At 40.8% G+C, this 22,894-nt stretch overlaps 1 protein-coding gene across 3 annotated transcripts in view; it reads left to right on the top strand.

Moving 5' to 3' along the window:
- The window catches only part of LOC113140874 (thyroid hormone receptor alpha), a 72,906-nt gene extending 54,553 nt beyond the window's left edge, over nucleotides 1-18,353 (top strand). For all 3 annotated transcript variants that reach the window (XM_026324952.1, XM_026324954.1, XM_026324955.1), the window contains 7 exons: nucleotides 1,579-1,640; nucleotides 4,202-4,323; nucleotides 4,519-4,666; nucleotides 7,434-7,639; nucleotides 9,484-9,630; nucleotides 11,027-11,285; nucleotides 11,644-18,353. In XM_026324952.1, coding sequence (XP_026180737.1) covers nucleotides 1,579-1,640; nucleotides 4,202-4,323; nucleotides 4,519-4,666; nucleotides 7,434-7,639; nucleotides 9,484-9,630; nucleotides 11,027-11,285; nucleotides 11,644-11,894 — 1,195 coding nt within the window. In that variant the 3' untranslated portion in view covers nucleotides 11,895-18,353. The remainder of the gene's footprint in view (nucleotides 1-1,578; nucleotides 1,641-4,201; nucleotides 4,324-4,518; nucleotides 4,667-7,433; nucleotides 7,640-9,483; nucleotides 9,631-11,026; nucleotides 11,286-11,643) is intronic.
- The last annotated feature ends 4,541 nt before the right edge of the window (nucleotides 18,354-22,894 follow it).

The raw sequence follows: 22,894 nt of genomic DNA, 5'->3' as shown, positions 1-22,894 counted from the left end.
TAGACCTGTGCTTCGAGGAACATGACAATTTTTATGACTGAGGGAGGTTGATTCATTCAGACTGACATATTCATCCTGCTGTAACCAGGTTTCAGTAAGACAGAGTAAGTCAATTGGTGATCAGTTATCAAATCATTTACTAACAGAGATTTAGATGAAAGAGACCTGATATTTAATAATCCACATTTGACAGTTCTGTTTTTCTGTTCAATAAGAGGAGTGGTCTTCATTTTTATTAAGTTTTTATGAATAACTCCTCTTCTGTTAACTTCTGATTTATTTGATTTATATGTTTGAGGGGCAGACACAGTCTCTATGTGGTTTTAGGGGGACGATGGCTCGAAGGAAACTACAGAGAGGCGTTTTAGACTGAGTCTCTGCATCCTGGTCCCCACTCTGGATTGTCAGGCTTTAGGTTAGCTAATAAACTCGGCCAAATTTCTAGAGATGAGAGCTGCACCATTCAAAGTGGGATGGATGCCGTCTCTCGCTACCAGACCGGGTTTTCCCCAGAAAGTGGCCCAATTGTCCATGAAGCCCACATCGTTTGCTGGACACCACCTAGACAGCCAGCAATAGAACGACGACATGCGGCTAAACATGTCATCGCTGGTCAGATTGGGGAGGGGTCCAGAGAAAACTACGGAGTCCGACATTAATTTAGCAAAGTTACACACCGACTGAACATTAATTTTAGTGACATCCGATTGGCGTAATTGCTGCCAACATGAATAACAATTTTTCCAGAATGCTGCAGCCAGAGTCCTGACAGGAACTAGCAAGAGAGATCATATTTCTCCTATATTGGCTTCTCTTCATTGGCTCCCTGTAAAATACAGAGTAGAATTTAAAATCCTTCTTCTCACATACAAATCCCTTCATAATCACGCTCCTTCATACCTTAAAGACCTCATAGCACCATATTATCCCAATAGACCACTGCGCTCTCAGAGTGCAGGTCTACTTGTGGTTCCCAGAGTTTCCAAAAGCAGAATGGGAGGCAGAGCCTTTAGCTGTCAAGCTCCTCTCCTGTGGAACCAGCTCCCAGCCTGGGTTCAGGAGGCAGACACTCTCTGTACTTTTAAGGCGAGACTTAAAACCTTCCTCTTTGACAAAGCATATAGTTAGGGCTGGCTTCAGGTAACCCTGAACCATCCCTTAGTTATGCTGCTATAGGCCTAGACTGCCTGAGGACTCCCCCATCGATGCACTGAGTCCCCCTCTCTTGAGCCCAGTTCTGCTGGAGGTTTCTTCTGTTAAGAGGAGTTTTTCCTCTCCACTGTCACCAAGTGAGATTTGTTTGGTTTTGGTTTTTGTAAAGTGCCTTGAGATGATTGTATTGTGATTCGGCGCTATAGAGATAAAATTGAATTGAATTGAACTGAACTGGCTAACCATAAATGCCATCGAATTTGGCAGTTCATGAAATGGTTTCTCACAGTCTTTTAGCTAAGTGGTGGGGCAACTGCCATTAGTAAAGCAAATCAAAAGCTGACAAGCTGACTATGAAACAAAGTTCATTAATAAAAACATTGTCACTGTTCCTCACTCACTCCCTCATCTGCCTTCCCCCTCAAGGTGGCCAGATGTGCCAAAGAGAAAAAGGAAGAACAGCCAGTGTTCTGTAAAGAGCATGTCTGGTAAGGATTAATTATTTATTTCTGCTTTTCGCTTCCAAACAAACAAATGGACACATTTGAAAACAGGTTTCTTTTAAGATGTTCAGTCTTTTGCTGTACTGGATGAGTAGGCCAGCATTCAGTGTAGCCCCTCAGTCTACAGCCAGCTCCCCTTGGCTTTAAATGCTGTTCTCAGTGTCATTACTGTCACAATCTGCTCCACATCATTTTATCGTTACTGCAGAGACTTTGTTATACTCAAATCTGCTCACCAAGGTGACAAAAACCTAAGCTGAAGATATTAATGTACTGAACATTTGGTTTCCAAAATGGAAGTGATATAGAGTTTCCTCTAACCACTAAGCATGTGTGTGTTAGATGGGTCCTGGGCTCTTGGGCAAATGCATGTCTGTAATTTGAATTCTTGTATTAGCATGTTCTAATGACTGTCAGTCCATGAGCAACAGCAGTTTAGAGGTTAGATCTTAAAGAGAATAAAATTATCTGCATAATGAGAGTGTGAGTTAAATATATGCCAATATATACAGTGGGTACGGAAAGTATTCAGACCCCTTTAAATTTTTCACTCTTTGTGTCATTGCAGCCATTTGCCAAAATCAAAAAAGTTCATTTTATTTCTCATTAATGTACACTCAGCACCTCATCTTGACAGAAAAAAACAGAAATGTAGAAATTTTTGCAAATTTATTAAAAAAGAAAAACTGAAATATCACATGGTCATAAGTATTCAGACCCTTTGTAGTGACACTCATATTTAACTCACATGCTGTCCATTTCTTCTGATCCTCCTTGAGATGGTTCTGCTCCTTCATTGGAGTCCAGCTGTGTTTAATTAAACTGATTGGACTCGATTAGGAAAGGCACACACCTGTCTATATAAGACCTTACAGCTCACAGTGCATGTCAGAGCAAATGAGAATCATGAGGTCGAAGGAACTGCCCAAGGAGCTCAGAGACAGAATTGTGGCAAGGCACAGATCTGGCCAAGGTTACAAAAGAATTTCTGCAGCACTCAAGGTTCCTAAGAGCACAGTGGCCTCCATAATCCTCAAATGGAAAAAGTTTGGGAGGACCAGAACTCTTCCTGGACCTGGCCGTCCAGCCAAACTGAGCAATCGTGGGAGAAGAGCCTTGGTGAGAGAGGTAAAGAAGAACCCAAAGATCACTGTGGCTGAGCTCCAGAGATGCAGTAGGGAGATGGGAGAAAGTTCCACAAAGTCAACTATCACTGCAGCCCTCCACCAGTCGGGGCTTTATGGCAGAGTGGCCCGATGGAAGCCTCTCCTCAGTGCAAGACACATGAAAGCCTGCACAGAGTTTGCCAAAAAACACATGAAAGACTCCCAGACTATGAGAAATAAGAGTCTCTGGTCTGATGAGACCAAGATTGAACTTTTTGGCGTTAATTCTAAGCTGTATGTGTGGAGAAAACCAGGCACTGCTCATCACCTGCCCAATACAATCCCTACAGTGAAACATGGTGGTGGGAGCATCATGTTGTGGGGGTGTTTTTCAGCTGCAGGGACAGGACGACTGGTTGCAATTGAAGGAAAGATGAATGCGGCCAAGTACAGAGATATCCTGGAAGAAAACCTCTTCCAAAGTGCTCAGGACCTCAGACTGGCCCGAAGGTTCACCTTTCAACAGGACAATGACCCTAAGCACACAGCTAAAATAACAAAGGAGTGGCTTCGGAACAACTCTGTGACCGTTCTTGACTGGCCCAGCCAGAGCCCTGACCTAAACCCAATTGAGCATGTCTGGAGAGACCTGAAAATGGCTGTCCACCAACGTTCACCATCCAACCTGACAGAACTGGAGAGGATCTGCAATGAAGAATGGCAGAGGATCCCCAAATCCAGGTGTGAAAAACTTGTTGCATCGTTCCCAAGAAGACTCATGGCTGTACTAGCTCAAAAGGGTGCTTCTACTCAATACTGAGCACAGGGTCTGAATACTTATGACCATGTGATATTTCAGTTTTTCTTTTTTAATAAATTTGCAAAAATTTCTACATTTCTGTTTTTTTCTGTCAAGATGGGGTGCTGAGTGTACATTAATGAGAAATAAAATGAACTTTTTTGATTTTGGCAAATGGCTGCAATGACACAAAGAGTGAAAAATTTAAAGGGGTCTGAATACTTTCCGTACCCACTGTATATATATATATATATATATAAAAAATGTTTTAACAAATTCTTGGAATGTGACTGTGGACCTCACAAGCTGGCATGATGTTAAGTCTGTGCATGCAGAGAAGACTGCATACAGTATGTGTATCACAGTCTCTGGGGTCCTATGCACAGGAGTTTCATAGTTTCAATGAGGCCCTTGTGATAACACTCAGCCCCCTCTTCGCTTTCCTCCTCCCTATTATCTTATTTTTCCCTCCCCTCCTCTTCACCTGCACTCTTCGGATCGTCCTCTTCGGCCCAACTCATGACAACTTTCCCCACTTCTAAAACCTCACTTTCTGCCCGGATGTGTCTCACTTGTGTTCATTGTTCATCGCTCTCATTCCATCTTGTCTTCCTCTTCAACCTCTTCCTCCTCTCCTACAGCTCTTAGCGTCTCTGTTCCAGGGTACATCCCCAGCTATCTGGAGAAGGATGAGCCGTGTGTGGTGTGCGGCGACAAGGCAACTGGCTACCACTACCGTTGCATTACCTGCGAAGGCTGCAAGGTACAGTAGAGCATCCTCGCCTTCCCTGAATTGTAGTTGTATATGAATATTAATGTAATTGAGCGTAAATTTTCCCTCAATCACAGAATAATGTCTCTGATTTAATTTTATTCCATTGCTCTTCTTCCTTTTCATTTTCCCTATTTCCCTTCCCTGTCTTTCCTTCTCCTTTGTTGTTTTCTTTCCTCTCTCCAGGGTTTCTTCCGCAGGACCATCCAGAAAAACCTTCATCCATCTTACTCCTGTAAATATGAAGGCTGCTGCATCATTGACAAGATCACTCGCAACCAGTGCCAGCTGTGCCGCTTTAAGAAGTGCATTGCTGTGGGCATGGCTATGGACCGTGAGTTATTATAAGCCACCTTGTTCATCACTACTTGTATTTATAAAGTGATCCATAAGGTTAAGCCTGCTACTGTCATTATACAACAGAGCATAAATATCTTTAGAACCATAACATCTCTATAGAGGTTTATCAGGTCTGTCCACTACTGTGGTTCAAATATTAATGTTGCCCAAAGAATGAATCCTACTGACTTTGACAGTCCCCTGACTTTCCCTGTAGTGTTGCCATGAGGGTGACATTTTTGGCTTGAAATGAAATGCCCTGCCTTCTACTGGATGAGTTGACATGGAATATGGCACACACATTCATGCTCTCCTAAAGAATTGGAATTGTACTTTGGGTTTAATGATGGCAAAACATTAGCATGCTAGCGTTGTCTTTGTGATACTAATGTTCTCTTTTAGCTACTAGCCAGTTTGCTAAGGTTAGCATGCTAACACACTGAACTAATATGGTAAATATTGTCCACTCCATACATGCTTAGCATTGTAATCATGTTTGCATAGTCATTAGTTGTGTCCCAATTCAGGGGCCGTTTGTGTCTCAGCGTTGAAACAAAGCTGTCCCATTTCAAAGGCTCCTTCATCTTAAACTCACTCGAATAAGTAACGCTACAGATGTTTCAAAACAAGAGCTATAAATAATCTCACACTGGCAGCAAAGTATCTCAGCCAACAGAACGTATGACCAAAAAATAATCTAATCAACATTTCTGGCAATAATTCAGAAAAATTTTGCATAAAATGCAACATTTGTAGCAGAAGTTATGTAGCGGATTGTTTCTTTAGAAAGAAAACCTTTAATGTCAAACCAGTGAGCATGTGTGACACATTTGTCTGTACATTCACAGGTGCATACAAACAAAATACTGCACATACACATACGCAATAATATCATCTCATGTCGTATTTGGTGTGATATTAATTTAGCAGCATATCTGCACCTGTGGATGAAGGAAATTGTTTTCTTTCTTTAGGATATTTTGATGAAAACAAATATGGGGCCATCAAATTGCATTTACATACCTTGTTTAATTTTAATTAAGTACAGCAGCAGTGCTGCTTTACTTCTCTGTGTTTTAATCAAGTAGTCTCTGTAGTCGAGGCCTGCTAATGAATACACAGAAACACAAACAACTTAGATATTTTATTAGACATTTCTAATAAACAAAACATGCACACACATTTTTGCATCCTTGTCAGCCTGTAAAAACTTCTAAGTGAGATCATACTCTATATCTCCACACAACAGTGACTACAGCCATCACAGAGGTACAATGAAGAATAGGATGTACACAAATAATAAAAAAATATAATACTGCAGAACTAGATATTTGCTGTAAGATTTTTGTGCTGTAGGTGTAGATCTGTTCAGTAGTTTTATAAGCACTGCTGTGATGTTGTAAAGCATCATGTGCTTTGTGCACAGAATGTTATCGCTTTCTTTTATTATGCATGACAAAACCAGAAGGTTTGAATTTGTTAAAATTCATTTTGTTGATCTACCAACACAAATTCATTATTTGTAATCAGGGCCTAATTCCCTGAAAGTCACATTTTGTATTCGGATAGCATAGCTTTGAATAAAACCACTAACTCCATGAGGCATGCAGTCACAAGGCATAACTGACTTAATTATGCAATTTAAGTCTGAGATTCTCAGTCGTCCAGGTGAAGTTATCTGGAGGCTGGAATTCTAGTTTATAGGTTGAAACTTTTCAACCTAAAAACTAGAAGACCAGTTGCCATGACTAATGACTCTAGATATTCAATTTAAGGTTCATTACAGTGTCCAAAATCAACATGAAATACAAAATAGTTGTTCTTGAAATTATGAGAACCTTCACTGAGGCTGAGCCATTTGTGGTTCTAACAGGCATCATGTCTTTTCAACATGAAACTGCATTCTGTTCCTGCTTCTTGAGCTTTTATTACATTGAGTAATGACTGACAAGGCAGACATGAGTGTCTGCTGCTGGATTTGAACTAATGTTACCCCAGGATGCTTGGCTCTGAGCTTGGCTCTGTAATTTGGGAGCACAGATCTATCTTACTATATAATCAGATGCTGACTGATAATAAGAGTACTTTTTAAATGGTGCCAAAGGTTTGTTTTGTGTCCTGTCCTCATTGGCACAGGCTACCTGCATATTTTGCAGTGTAAATGGTTCTACCATTTATGCAGTTATGAACCATTTAAAATTTTCTAATATTTTATTATCTTTGTTTGGCACAACAATTTCATCATCCTGTGCAGCTGTCCTTACTCCCTTCCTGTCCAATCAGATGGCAGAAGATCTGCCAGGAGGATTGGGATAAACTCCCCAAATTCTAGTGCAAAGCTTGTAGAGCCTCACCCAAGAACATTTAAAGCAGTAACTGCTGCCAAAGGGGTCTGAATGCTTTGCTACATAAGAGTTTTCAGTTACATTTGGTTACTGAGCATAGATTTATTGTATTGTATTGATGTATTGTCTTAGTGAGCATGTTAGCATGCTGATGTGCTGCTAAACATGGCCGTAGACTCTTAGTGCTGTTATTTTTTCATTTTAAGCAACAGCGGACATTAGAGCATGGGAGAATGTGACACAACAGGCAACTCAAGGTTTTATTCCAAATTTGCAACAGAGTAAAGACAGATACAAACCAAACCAAAATAACAAGAAAGAGCAATTCAGAAAGAGTTCGACAAAGTGGTTCAAATTGATAACCTCTACTGTGGATTAGTTTAGCTACATAATCTCTTCCCCAATCTCATCTTTCAGTGGTGTTGGATGAGACAAAGCGCATGGCCAAGCGGCGTCTGATCGAGGAGAATCGAGAGAGAAGGAAGAGGGAGGAGATGGTGCGCACGCTGCAGATCAGGCCGGAGCCGAACTCTGCAGAGTGGGAGCTGATCAGGATGGTAACTGAAGCCCACCGGCACACCAATGCCCAGGGGTCCAGCTGGAAACAGAAGCGCAAGTTCCTGGTAAGCTTTTAGTTTGGAACTTGGAGAGCCTTCAGGCTGAGCACTGTTGCGTGATAATGAATAAAAATGTTTCCGAAGAAAGTCAATAGCAGGGATGTGTTCAGTTTAAGGCTGGTTATGTAGTATTGTTATTAGTAGAGTTTACATTAGTGTTACACCCATGCTGTAAATGATTCAAGGGGCTGCTGCCTTCTGGTTTATATATTGTGATATTTACACAGTGGCATAACTAAACAGCAGGCTCAAGCCATCATTGTATTTTCATCTCTGGAATAACTATGGCCTCTAACTAATACATGAGCAACTTGAAAAAAGCAAGAAAAGTAATTAATTATGTGTTATTTTCTTAACAGGCATCTAAATCAAATGTCTGTATCCAAACCTTCATCACACTTGATGAATCTGTCATGATTTTTATTAATTACTTGCAGTGTGCACTCTTCCTTTTTGTAGCTCCTTATTCCAAAAGTTATTTTCAAAAATTCAACAAGCAACATGCCGAAAGTCTTTCCACTTCAGAAATCATACACATACACATGAAAGAAATAGACCTCTTTTCATTTTCAAGGGAAACCATTTTCACAGCGCTTCTTTTCATCAGCGACTCACTCGCTGCCATCCCATGTGAGCGGTGCAACGTGCACATACACATGCCTACACCGTCGATGGTTACCTAGAGACAAAGGTCGGATGACAGTTACCAGGCAACCATCCTGTGAAGGCAAAGTTGGGTTTACAGCTGAATACAGTTTTTGAAGGTCTTCTGAAGAATTGCTCATTGGGGAGCAGCCAGTCCAAGGTGAACAAAGATGAAAAGACCATCAGAGGACAGATGCTGCTTGGTGTTACAGCACCGTCACTGCTTCATACTTTAGATAGGGTGGGGTCTACTGAAAACAAACAGGAAGGCTACAGTGCACGAAAAACACTCATAATTGTGCTTAGATTACAAAAGAGAGTACATTTAAATAAAGTCAGTAAAGATTTACATCATCCAGTTCTGAACATTCAGTATCTTACACCTACTCTCCTTAAACAAGGTGGCCTATCTCATTCAAATGTTTATAATATTTTAAGAGCAATAATTGCTGCAGCCTTAAAGGTTTTGTAAATTCCTATTCATGATTTTGTAAATGTCAGGCATTCATTTTGTCAATGTCACAGTTGTTTATGTATTTCATTAGGGTTGTTGTCCTTCATCTTAATATTGCAGTGATGAATCCAGGTTACTTGCCTCGACCCGGTTCCTCACATTGGAGGAGACTACCTTTCAGTAGTCTCAATACCTTTCAGTTAGTGATTCTCTGTGTGCCTGATCACACTTCAACCTCCCCAAATTAGGTTTACTGCATTCAGGTGTTTTTCAATTTCATAAGCAGTGCTAAATATGCAGAGCTAAAGTGTTTAGACCAGTCAAATAAAGGCAAGAAATTTAACCTGCAATTTTTTATGTACTCCTGTCTGTACTATCAAAGCTATCTGTACTGCCTTTTACAGAACAGTGGGATTTAAATTGCCATGTGATTCTCCACATGGCATGAGTCCATATTGTGTGGTGTTTAGTCTGTAAACCTTTATAAAGAGCAATGTCATTCGGATTCCACGTTTTTATACTAGCCAGTAGTAAAACGTTTCTTTAAACTTTCTTTAATGAAAAATAGTTTAAACTGAAAAACATGTAACATGTAGAGAGTAGAAACAGAATATATGCCAATTTACATGGTGTCTGAGCTTTTAACCACAGCTTATTGTCCTCATTTTTGAATTTGCTCAAATAATATCTTTCCCTCCTACTATTTAATCAGTGAAACGCTCCTTTACCAGTGTGGTTTCTTATCCCGCAGCCAGACGATATCGGCCAAGGTCCAATGGTTCCAACTTCCAGTGGTGATAGGGTGGACCTAGAAGCCTTTAGCGAGTTCACCAAAATTATGACACCTGCCATAACCCGTGTCGTCGACTTTGCCAAGAAACTGCCCATGTTTTCAGAGGTAGGTTTAGTGGGTGGTGTGTGTTTAAATCTGTTTTACATGGCCTCTCATTAGCCCCAACACGTGGTTGTTTAAAAAACATCCAGAGCACTTCACTGTATGATTACTTCTTTCATTTTGGCATGAGTTTGGTCTGTGGGCATTAAGTCCTGTAAATCACATGACTTCCTCTGCACCATCATTCAGAAAAAGCCTACAAAATACCAGATGTTTTATCAGCTGACTTTTGCTAAATCTCCACTAAACAACAATTGTTCAGTCATACATCAACAGCTGTTACTAGATATACTATGTGTGGTATCTTTTAGCCTTTGCAAAAGCAAGAAGAAGTGAATTGAATGGTGTATTTAAACTTACAGTAAAAGTATTTTTACAACCTTGCACTGAAGAACAGCAAGTACTAGTGACAAAGATTATCTATGGAAATTGATGTTTCAGTGACTGCTAGACTGTGAAGGCCACCACATGGACTCAGCCACTACAGACAGTGTCAGAGAAAAAAAACATTACTCACAAAGAAGCACCAAACCTTAAACGTTACCAGATATTAAAATTAGTCTAACATTTCTGTTTTTCAAATCAACTAGCCAAATCTTTAGAATGGCCTTTATACTAAAATTGTGGACACAAATACAAATCAGAAAGTAAGTATAGCTAGGGAAAACATTTTGGACAGAGCTTGTGTTTAATTCTTTGCTGGCACTTGAGCTTCTGCTTTTTGACTCCAAGCTTGCCTCGGGAATGCTGTTAACTAACTGACAGGTTTGTTAACATAAACAAGGACTATTGATTCGGTGCTTCCTCTGTCTGTAGCCTTTGTCATGCTACTTGCCAGCTGTTATTACACCAAATAATAATCAACCCCTTCCCCCATCCTTTCCCATCCTCACTGTGACGCTGTCCCTCTGGTTGGAGTGATGACTCACCACTCACTGATGAAGCTCTGCCGTCTGCACAGATGATTAGTGAGTGAGTCTGTGTGCCCCATCGGCAGTGTTTCACGTCTGCACACAATTAGTGTGCGGTCATCATACAGGGGCATCATGGTTACATAAATTGTGGCAGGGATTTGTTGTAAAGGGAAATTATGAATGGGTCTCTGTAAAAGCCCACTTATGTGTGGGACTGACCAGAAAACTAAGGTAGATTTTTCTTTGGTGATCATTTTTGCTAAGGGCTAATTGATATGATGCTAAGTAGGGGTTCATTACCATCTTTTTCATATTGAACATTTTATCCACTTCTATAGATTAGTGCAGCTTTAAATGTGGATTGGCTGATTTATAAAAGTGGATAATAGCAATTTAAATTTTTTTTTTAAATTATGGTATAGTTTTTTTGGTCATGTAATTTCTTGTCACTTTATTTCATCATATGGTGTCATCCTGTTTCCCAGCTGCCTTGTGAAGACCAGATCATCTTACTGAAGGGATGCTGCATGGAGATCATGTCGCTCCGTGCCGCTGTGCGCTATGATCCAGATAGCGAGACACTGACGCTAAATGGCGAGATGGCGGTGAAGCGTGAGCAGCTGAAGAATGGTGGGTTGGGCGTTGTGTCAGATGCCATTTTTGACTTGGGCAAGAGCCTGGCTCAGTTTAACCTGGATGACTCTGAGGTGGCGCTGATGCAGGCCGTGCTGCTCATGAGCTCAGGTAAGGAAAAGTAAAGACTGTCAGTGTGTTAAGATTAAGGACCTTTTGTTTGTTATTATTTTTCTTGTTATCTACCAACTTCTTGTTCCAGAACTGTGAGTGGCACAGGCGAAAATTGGCAGCACAGCATCCAGCTGTTTTAATACATCCATGCATCCTGTCATCTCTCTGCCTGTATTAATGGCAAAAAGATTCTCAGAAAATCCTTTAAAGAGCATATTCTCAATATTTCACACTTCATAATAAGACTATATTAAAACAATATATTTTGTCTGTAAATCATGAGCTAGAAAATGTACGTTCCTTTAAGAAGTGATGGAAATGTCAAATGCAGTCTTTCTCCTCTGTCTGACCCCAGACCGTTCAGGGCTGACCAGCATGGAGAAGATTGAGCAGTGTCAGGAGGCCTACCTTCTGGCATTTGAGCACTACATCAACTACCGCAAGCACAACATTCCCCACTTCTGGCCCAAGCTACTGATGAAGGTGACAGACCTGCGCATGATTGGAGCTTGCCACGCCAGCCGCTTTCTCCATATGAAGGTGGAGTGCCCCAACGAACTCTTTCCCCCACTCTTCCTGGAGGTCTTTGAGGACCAGGAAGTGTGACCTCCTTAAAGAGCCCTGAACGCACCAGGAAAGAAGTTTGGTGTGGTTTTGGTAAAAGAGGAAGTATGGAGTAAGGGCAAGAGGAGAATTTAAAAACTGATTGTTTCTTCAGAGGGACTCTGCCCTCCAGAGCTTGTTTTTTTGTTCATTTTTTGCTACACCGACAAGACCCAACACCTGCCACCAGCAAACACACATCAACATTATAGGAAAGAAGCACTGACAATCTGGCTCTGGGTTTTGTCATTCTGAGAGGTGCATGCACACACTGTAAACATTTATAGCTATTCACAGATTTAAATTCCAAACACCATTAACATACAGTATATCGATATGCAAACAAAAATCTCTATCTCCTTTGGCACCAGTGTGGACAAATAGCTGGACTCTTTTTCTCTGACTGATGCAAACTGAGGGGCTCGATTGTGTCTCCACTCCCTCCACTCACCTCTCACCTCAGAAAAGGGCAGTGTTCGGTTTTTGTTTTTAAATCTCTGGGACCTGACTGTTAGTTCCTCAGACAGCCCTCATCCAGTCCACTTCACCCCCTCCCTTTGCTGATGTCCTGTGAGTATTTGTCAACCTACCTCCTTTACGTACTGACCTCTCTGTCTCTCTGTCTCTCCTACAGACACACACATAATGTACATGCGCAAAACACACCCCTACACTTTTACCTCATACCTTGTAAAATGTGTTTTCTCATTCATTGTGGTGGCATAATGAGAAAACATAGAGGCCTGTCATCCTCACTTACCCATTTATCTCTCTGCTAGTGTTAGGAGAAGTTACAGTGGGAAACCCCTCTTCGAAGCCAATATCCAAAATGTAGTATTTATACACACACAAATGTGTGACAGGTTGTAATGCATTATAATAGATGATTTATGCATTACTATATCTTATAATTACAGTCAAAGGTCATTACAGGCATGTTATTGAGAAATGAAAACTTGTAACATATGAACACCATAGTGCTTTCTCTTATACTAAATTCAGAAAACTTAATACTAGGACATATTAAGGAGAACTGGATACCAGGTTCCCCAGTTTCATTCCTATGTTGATAAGTGGTGCATACAAATTTGGTTAAATAAAAATTACACACAGGTCTGAATGTTGAGCCCCTAGTGCATTGCTCTAGCGCTGAGTTGACTAATGTTGGTTTCTCACAGGAATGGGATAAAATAAAATAATCCTGTGGTTCTTCTACACTATACAAATGATATTGGCCCAAATGGATGAAAGACTGATATTAAAAATGATTCTGTATGGGTTGTGTTACATGATGAATGTGTAAGTTACTGTAGTGCAGTTTGGCCACTATGCCACATTTGATTCACGGCCCTGGAGCCTTGAGGGAAACAGTTAGCATGGCCCTGTCTGTAAACACTACATTTTGTGTTTTCACAGTGGGGGGCAGATTGATCATTGGGCCAGGCACAGGTCGATTTTTGATTTTTGCATGTGGACAGAGCCAGAACTATCATCTATTTCTGGAGCTCCCCTGACCTCTATGAGATTTTTAAGCACAATTTATGTCATGGTAGTTATGTGTTATCATAGCAATGTTTTCATTTAGATTTTCTAAAACTTGTTTAGCTTCACAGTCCACCACTCACAGCATAGTTTTTGAATGCAACAGCTATTTTCAGGCCAACACCTACTGTCCCAAAGATGAAGTTAATGGCCATCTGTTGAACACAGTGGAGCATTTAGCAGCTAAAAAGCCAGACATTTCCCTCAAGAGTTGGTGGAGACCAAAAACAGAGCTTACAAGAGGTTGAATACTGGACTTACATTCTGTGCAAAAAAAGTGCAAAAAACTACTTAAAATGAATGCTAATGTCACTAAGTAATAGCTACATGTGTAAATACCCTTATTGTATTTGAGATGTAAAACCATTTAGTATGTTTACAGAAAGCACTGTTTCATCCCTAGCACCTTATAACCATGAATGCAAAATCAATATATTAAAAAATTATTGTATTGTAAAATACATTCTGACCATTTTCAAAATAAATTGTACTGTAGCTTTAGGCTTCAAAGTAGGGGTTTCCACTACCTTGTTTCTGCAGTATTCATTGTACAGTACAGTCATTGTACTTAAAAATATAACAATTCTATGTCACACAAATATATTGCTAGAATACCTCTGATGTACCTCGTGTTCTCACATACCTCACACACACAAACAGGCATATTATACACACTATTTAAATACTTTTTGATTTATTACCTCACTTGTTTTGTTGCCCATTTCTTCCTCCTGCTAAGTAACCAGTGGGGTGCAACACAGTTCCTGTCTCTGTGAAAATGTGTGTGATTGTCTTTATTTTGGAGCCATGCCCTAATAATCGCACCACAGCCCACCTCCTCACCACCATCCTGTCTAGGGAAAGGTTCATTACTGGGCAGAGGGTGGTGAGGGTGGTGGTGATGGTGGGAAGCAATGTTGCTTACCTCTGCAGGCCTCCCCCTGTTGCTTGTACCGTTGGAAGTCCCACCTGAAACCAACAAACTCTACCTCACCTTTCATCTCAGTGCAGCTGCCCCTTTGTCTGCAACACAGTCTGATTCACACACACACACACACACACACACACAGAGTGCACAAGAGTGGTCAACATGGACCCGTTTATTATGCTGCTGCACCCACAGTTTACAGCTGGTCTATCAAAATGGCTCAGCAGATCAACATTTGACAGCTGACTTGGCAGATTTTTCTCCACTTTTATCACACACTACATGGGACCAACAGTCGCTTTGGATTCTGTTTATTTATGAACCTACAATGGGGGTACATTTGTGACATTGTAGTGTTGGTGACTGAACCTAAAGGAAACTGGGACAACAGCTGGAAGCTGGGACTCCAGTGGAAGCCATTTTGGCCTGATTAGGTCAGGCCAGCAGACTATTTTGGGTGGTGACTGGGAGGAAAATAAACAGCAAATGAGTCAGCACTATTTGCCAGTGGGTTCATCTGGTCCAAGACAAGGAAACAGCAAGTGAGCAAATGTGGTGGGTAGCAGTGCAACTTGGGCAAGACACAAAACCCACAAACCTCCACACTAAAATGGACTGTTTGGTCTTGCACCTACAGTACATCTTCACATCTATTGCTCTGCAGCAGAAGACACCAAGCCATCTGAAAAACTTTGAGTGGATGTTCTAGCTCAAAAACTTTGAATATGAATTAAAGACTGCTGAAAAAAGCTCCACCAACAACATCCCAACTTGCCATTCACTAAATAACTATCAGGTTTTTTTTGTTGCACTAAAAACCACAATGTCTGTATCACGTAATAGCTCTGAACTCTTCTTTTACCCCTCACCCCTACATCTTTCCTGTTTTTAGCATTCTTGACAGTATTCTTCAAAATTAACCACAAATGTAAAATCATGCATGGTTCTTTATGTCATTTGGTCATTATTTGGTGAAACCAATGACCACTGTGGCACCACCACTTTCAGTGTTACTACATTGTGATGCAGGGTATTTAAACAGAAACATGAGTGCTGACTTTACAGGGATATTAACACACTTACATTGCAGCAGCACACGTGGATGATCAAGTAGTACAATTTTCACACCTGCTGTCTCTAGGCTAGCTGTTTTATACTGTTCTCTACTCGCTATCACTGTGAATGAAAGCTATGCTGCAATTGGGTTATGGCTCAGACACATAGCCCTGACATAGTAATTCTTACAAGTTAATGGGCCTCACAGATAAACGCATATATTTACATATATACGCTGATTACACTGACAGGTGTTTCTATTATTTTGTCAAATGCATTTATATCAGCGAGGCTAGGCTAAATACTAGAAACAGCTCTCTGTAAAACACTGTTCAACACCAGCACAAACTAATTCCTCTGAGTCAACACCTCTCTGAGGCTTCAGCTAATAAACTGGCAACTCTAAAAACTATATAAACTGACAAGTATATACACAATTACAGTTATTGTATGTGGCATTACAGTTATCAGCAGCTCACATCAGATTATGACTCTTGACAGGCCATGTAGCAGAGGGAGCCAGATCTGGGTTTACCCAAATGCATTAATATCTCCAAAAAAATGTTATGCAGTGTTTCAGCTGATGTAATAATGGATTATGATGTTTGCCTTGTGGTGATCACCAACTGACCTTCATAGTTTACCCTACTTTTGCATACCTCTAGATCACTTCATAGAGCACATAGAGCTATTTTAAGTACTTTGTTCTGTTTTGAGACAAAGATGAGATCAGCTGTAGTGCACATAGCTTCATGAGCTGAGATTTACAATTGTGCTGGCATCCTCCCTGTTTGTCTCTGTCTCTCCCTCTTCTTAAAAAGGCCACACCAGCACCGCAGAGCACACTGCCTTCAGCCATGATCAGTTGCACCAGCAAAGCAGAGAGACAGATCAACAGTCAGTAACCATCCTCCTAACCAAAAAGGCATTTTGCCTGGACATCAGTTCTAGTTACCACAAAACTATGTTCAGGCAGCAGGTAAATTCATTCTTTAGATCTATTTTACTAAATTGATCATGGGTTGGGACAGTATATTTATTTGTTATATGTATTATCTTGATCATCATAGTAGCAATGCAACTACAGTATTTACACAGGAAGATGTGTTGCATATGACCAATATCTTGAGATTCTTCAACAAACTAATAACATGATCTGCTTATAATAACACTCATGGTTTCATTGTTTCGATGCAGTGCATCTGTAAGAGAAGTCATGAAATTCTTCTACAAGATGTGTTTAAATTCTTACCAGAAACATTGCATTTTTGACATGGCCTAGGCAGTGGGAGACAAGGCAATTATCCCGGGAAAGTTGAATGGAAATGCTTCCATTAAAACAGCTGCAGACAAATTGATTTTACTTGTGACAATAAAGCACTGTTTTGACAAAAAGCAGCCCTTCAAATATTGAGCTACATACATGTCACCCTTCCCTGTGGCACTTTGTACACTTCCTAGCCAAGCTGCAAAACAAACCGAAAAGTCTCAGTCTTTTTTGCACAGTGACCACAGAATTGATTTCTCACTCTCTGTCTAGCTCTTAGATTAGTTTTAGAGTTATGTGACATTTACAGTAAGCAACATGTGAATTTGATGCTACGCCCTGCCACCAAAGCATCCAAAAATAAGCAACCAAACTAAAGCACTTCAACTGCCATGCAACCTTCCAACTTCTACTGCTTTTAGTACTTACCCAGGGAGAACATTAAGTCAACAAAAATCTTTTCTCTCCACATCTTTTTGCTGGTCCTTTTTATCCCCACAACATCTCCTAAATGTTGTACTCTCCTGTTTTTTATTTATCTTTTCTCTAATTTACAAACTAATCCCAGTCCTCTTTCTCTGTTTTTATCATTCTATTCTGACATTGTTCATCTCTTTCTCTCCTACACACACATGCTCACAGAAACATACCCATGGTGGAGAAAGATGACAATCCCTGCAGGTCTATGTCCACATGTGGAATGTAAAAAAAGACTGTATTAAAATCACAGTGTGTCCCACACTCATGTTGTTTCTGATGTTGTTTATGCACCAAGTGTTTGTTGTTCTGCTTATTTGAGTTTGAATGACTTTGCAGAGGTTAAAATCCCTGTCATGTGACAGACTGCTACCATTTTTTTTTTTTTTGTCAAATATAGTCTGTTTTAAAAGATTTGCGGTGTGAGGACTGAAAGCTATGAGTAATGTAAAGAAAGAAATGAAGTCACTTTGTTTTTGGATAGAGAAACAACTGTCTATGATTATACTTTAAGGATGTTATTAATTTTCATCTGGTTTTCTTGGTAAGTGAATATCTGTCTATCTATGTTGATGCTTCACCATGAGAGTTGTGTATGCACTTTCAGCCAATTGGTGGCGCAGTGCTAGCCCATGCTTAAATGTCTCCCAAGGGTCAAGGGTTTGAGTTCACCTTCATTACAGCTAATTGGAAAAAACATTAAAAAGTCTGCTATTCAGTTCTGACATATGTCATCAAGTTTAGCATTTTAATATGTTAGTGCCTTATTCAGGTGTTCAAATCTATAATAAGAAATGTTACACTTTCTAAATTATGAAAGTGATTTTTAGAAACTTTTCTAGAAAATTTGTTTTGGCAGTGGATAGATGGATAGATAAACAAATAGATTCAAAATTCAAAAGATCCTCTCTTGCTCTTTCAGTAAAAGTCACAATACCCCTCTTTCAGCAAAAAAGAAAAGGAAAATGACATAACTCTCTCCCTCACTAATAATTTTAATACAGTCCTTTAAGGATTAGTATGTATGCATACAGTATTGTTTCTATGTGTAATGCACTAAGTGGATTACTGTTTTGGTAAACCAATCCATTAGCCAACTAGCTGAGGTGGATGTGAATGAACCTGAATCCTGCTTTCCACAGTTGCTTGGTCTGTATCACTTGCTAAGCTGAGAATTTGCTCATATTCCTGAGGTGGGTCAATAAAAAAAGTTAAAACAGCACCCATGTCTTAATCTTAGATGCCTTTAGATGGCTCAACATTGTTCTGATGTAGAAAATTTCTCAATGATGGAAAATCAACACCACCAAAAGGAAAAGCATCACACATTAAAAAGAGATTTATACACCTTTTCATACTTTGCTTAGTGCATGGAAATTCACCCCTGCATAGTCAAATGTGGAGCTAAGGTTCTCAGGAAGGCTAAAATGTGGTGGAAGCAGAACAGGTTTCCATCTCCCAGAAATGTAAATCGACCAAATGAAACATCTAAATGCAAGAAGAAATGACAATCTAAATATTCAGCAACAGCAAAGAAACAAGCTTTAAAGAGAAATGTCATCATCTTGACGACTTTACATTTCAACTATTGCACAAATGCAAACTTTTGTGTTCAGTATACTTTCATACAGGCCAGTTACTCATGGCTTCAAATAATGCTTAGGACTCCATGTCCCAGACTACACTATGCATGAAATTTTTGTTTGCTGCTCATTGCAGCTGCCCTTCACAGACTTTATGCAGAAAGCACACAAATCTGGTCTCGATTAGTCTAACTCACAGAGGCCCCGCACGAACACTGAAGCAAGGCACCCATTGTGTTTTTTTGGCACAGCAAAGTATTGAGTGTGAAGCTTTGTGAGATGAGTTTGATGGGGAATTTGATAATGCTGGTCATGAGTTTGAAATGGACACAGTTTGTCCTGTTCTCGTGACAGATCATTTATTGCACAGTCTGAGAATGGTATCGCAATGGCTCAAAGCTCCTCATGTTTGTAGCTATGGGACTTTCATTTTCAACATTATAAAATTATTTGATATCCATTTGCTTGCTTTGTTTTCATCCAGCTGAAATGTGTTGTTTGTTGTCTGAATTTGTGACAGCGGACATGACTCACACGAGCTAAAAAAAACAAGTTAAATATTAAATATCAAATATGGATATATCTGCTCTACAACACCTTAGCCAATGGTAGACGACAACTGACTGACTTACTAATTAACTACAGGACTACCTGAATTTCCTTTTGGGGATGATTAAAGTTTATCTTATCTGAAACATGTGCTGCATAGTCTAAAGGAACTGGGCTTTTTTCCCTTCTATGTAAATGAGATTGAATAAGGTTATCGGTTATTGTTCTGTTACTCACCTCAATGAGCTTTCATTATTGATGTGCATACTTTTACAAACACAAATCACAACCAACCTATTACAAACTCATCACCATGCAATCAACACATTCTTATAGTATGCTTCAACAGTGGTTAAACAATGGAGTCCACGGTGAGATCATCATAGGTTAAGTGACCGAGAGCTAACACCATGTCCAATTATTATAATTGTTGCATTCTGTTTTTTTTTCTGATGAAGCATTTACTTGACATGAGGATTGACATGTTTGACATTTTTCTCCTCCCCATAAGAGGCTGGTGTCATTGGAGATATGTCTCACTGACATTGTAAATGAAGCCAAATGGAAATGATGGACACAGACACAGTAGCACAACAGCAGGAATGGTCATCAGCTGTCAACGCTTCACAACCTGATTATGAAACTGAAGAAGATGACACAGCTGAAATGGTGAGAGCCACCCTGGCAAATGAAAAGCAGGGAACATTACAGCTTCATCAGGCTGTGTAGGTAGCATCATACTTTGGGTTACTAATGAGTTAATCATCTAGCTAAGCCAACAGGCAATCTACTGGCTTTGTGAGGTTGTGCATAGGTGCAGTGGTGCTTTGAGCTAAACGCTCACATGCTCACAGTGACAATGCTAATGTGCAGATTTTTGTTGCAGATGTAATGTTTTCCTATTCACCACAGTAGTTTAGCATGTTACTATGCTTCCATTTACTATTAGCAATAAACACAAAGCACAAATGAAGCTGATGAAAATGTCATCAGTTGTGTAGGTATAGAGTCATCAACAAAATTGAAATTTGGACCTGATAATGACTATAGACAAAAGTAAGGGGCTCACCAAAGTTGAGATGACATGAATGTGTTTTAGATGTTCAGACATTTCAATCAAAAACACAAATGTCAAGCTGGTGCCACAAGTGCACAAGTGGCACCAGCTTTAAGATTGATCCTCTAGGGACTGTTAATTGATGTGAATTTCAGGACAATTAAGTGATATGGTCAAAGGATATGTCAGTCTGGCCCAAACCTGGACGCTAAAACTGGCTCTAGGGACATGGAATGTCACCTTGCTGGGGGAGAAGGAGCCAGAGCTGGTGCAGGAGGTTGAGCGATACTAGGCTCACCTCCACGCACAACCTGGGCTCTGGAACCCAACTCCTTGAGAGGGATTGGACTCTTTTCTACTCTGGAGTTGCCCATGGTGAAAGGCGGCAAGCTAGTGTGGGCTTGCTTATAGCTCACCAGCTTAGCCGCTAGGGTTTGGAGTTTTCCCTGTTGAATGAGAGAGATGATTCCCTGCACCTTCGGGACAGATTAATTACTGTTGTTTCGGGCCGAGCAGCAGTACAGAGTACCCGGCATTTTTGGAGTCTCTGGGAAGGGTGCTGGAAGGTGTTCCAACTGGGGCTTCCATCATTCTGCTGAGGGACTTCAACGCTCACATGGGCAGTAACAGTGAAACCTGGAGGGGCATGATTGGGAGGAACAGCCTCCCTGATCTGAACCCAAGTGGTGTTCTGTTATTGGACTTCTGTGCTGGTCACAGCTGTCCATAACAAACACCATGTTCAAGCATAAGGGTGTCCATCAGTGCACTAGGAAACCTTATCCCGGAGGATGATGATCGACTTTGTGGTTATGTCACCTCACCTTTGGCAATATGTCTTGGACACTTGGGTGAAGCGAGAGGCAGAGCTGTCAACTGATCCCCACCTTGTGGTGAGTTGGATCCGCTGGCAGAGGAGGAAGTTGGACAGTCTCAACAGACCTAAACGTATTGTGAGGGTCTGTTGTGAACGTCTGGCTGAACCCTCTGTCAGAGGGGTCTTCAACTCCCACCTCCAAGAGAGCTTCAACCAGAGCCCGAGGGAGGCTGGGGACATTGAGTCCAAAAAGACCATGTTCTCCATCTCCATTGTAAGGTCTGTGTTGCCTGTCGTTGCGACAATCCCTGAACCCGGTGGTGGACGCTGGAGGTAAGGGACTGAAATAGGAGTCCTATCGAGTATGGTTGGCTTGGGACTCCTGAGGTAGCTGACGGGAACCAGCAGGCAAAAATTCAGGTCTGGGAGGAGTTTGGTGAGGCCATGGAGGAGGACTATTAGGTAGGCCTTGAGGAAATTCTGGTAGACCATACTGTTCTCCCAGCAGTTTACAGTGGAGGTGGAGAGCTGCTGACCTTGACTGGGGACATTGTCAGATGGTGGAAGGAAAACTTAGAGGATCTTGTCAGCCCCGCTGACACGTCTTCCATAGAAGGGGCAGAGGCTGAGGAGTTGGAGGCTGATCTGCCCATCATCCAAGCTGAGGTAGTTCAGCAGCTCCTCAGTGGAAAGGCACCAGGGGTGGATGAAGTCTCTGAATATTGTTGCACGCCTCTGAAACAAGGTGTGGTGATCAAGGAAAGTACTCCTGGAGTACTAAGTACCTTGGCAGACTGGGGTGGTGAGCGTGTGTTTCAAATATAGTGGGATCACACTCCTCAGCCTCCCTGGGAAGGTCCAGGGAAGGTAAAGTCCAGTCCTTTTGGTGCTGGTGAGGAGAATCCGGCCAGTGGTTGAGCCCCGGATCCAGGGCTCATGGGAGTTTTCCCAACCCATTCACATGTGCTTTGTGGACTTGGAGAAGGCATTTAACAGAAGTGGCAAAGGTTCTCACATTCTATACTTAAGTAGAAGTACAGATACTTGTGTGAAAAAAGACCCTGGTAAAAGTAGAAGTACAGACTCAACTCCTTTACTCAAGTAAAAGTAAGAAAGTACAGGGTCTGAAATGTACTTATGTAAAAAGTTAAAATGTTTTTTTTTTGTCAATGATACACAATACATCTTTTAAAACTAAAAATGTTATTGTCATTTATTAGCTTCACCATTTTGAATAGGAATTAGAAATTTCAAATTTAATATTTTTATATCCAAATGTGGGCTGGCACATTGAACACTGTCCAAGGTGACATCTTGAAATAGTTTGGCTTATCTATCAACAATTCACAACCAATTAACCATTGATTCAATTTAATTCAGTTTATTTGTACAGCAATACACACATTACAAAAAGATCTCAATCATCTTCACAGAGAAACCCAACAAATCCCTTATAAGCAGCACTTGGCGACAGTGGAGAGGAAAAACTCCCTTTAACGGAAGAAAAAACCTCCAGTGTGTGTCGATGTCCAGCAGCGCCTGTGTTTAAAGATGCTATAAAAGTCATGACATTATTCTAGACTCTGTAGTGGGACAAAACCGGAGCACCCGGAGAAAACCCAAACAAAAAAGCCCCAGAGATTCGAACCCAGAACCTTCCTGTCCACATAACAAAGGCAGACTAGTTCTTATGACACCGAAAGACGGAAACCACTCTCTTCTTCACT

This window comes from Mastacembelus armatus, chromosome 8, assembly GCF_900324485.2.
Source record: "Mastacembelus armatus chromosome 8, fMasArm1.2, whole genome shotgun sequence".
Lineage (NCBI taxonomy): Eukaryota > Metazoa > Chordata > Actinopteri > Synbranchiformes > Mastacembelidae > Mastacembelus > Mastacembelus armatus.
This window is presented reverse-complemented; position numbering and strand designations above follow the sequence as displayed.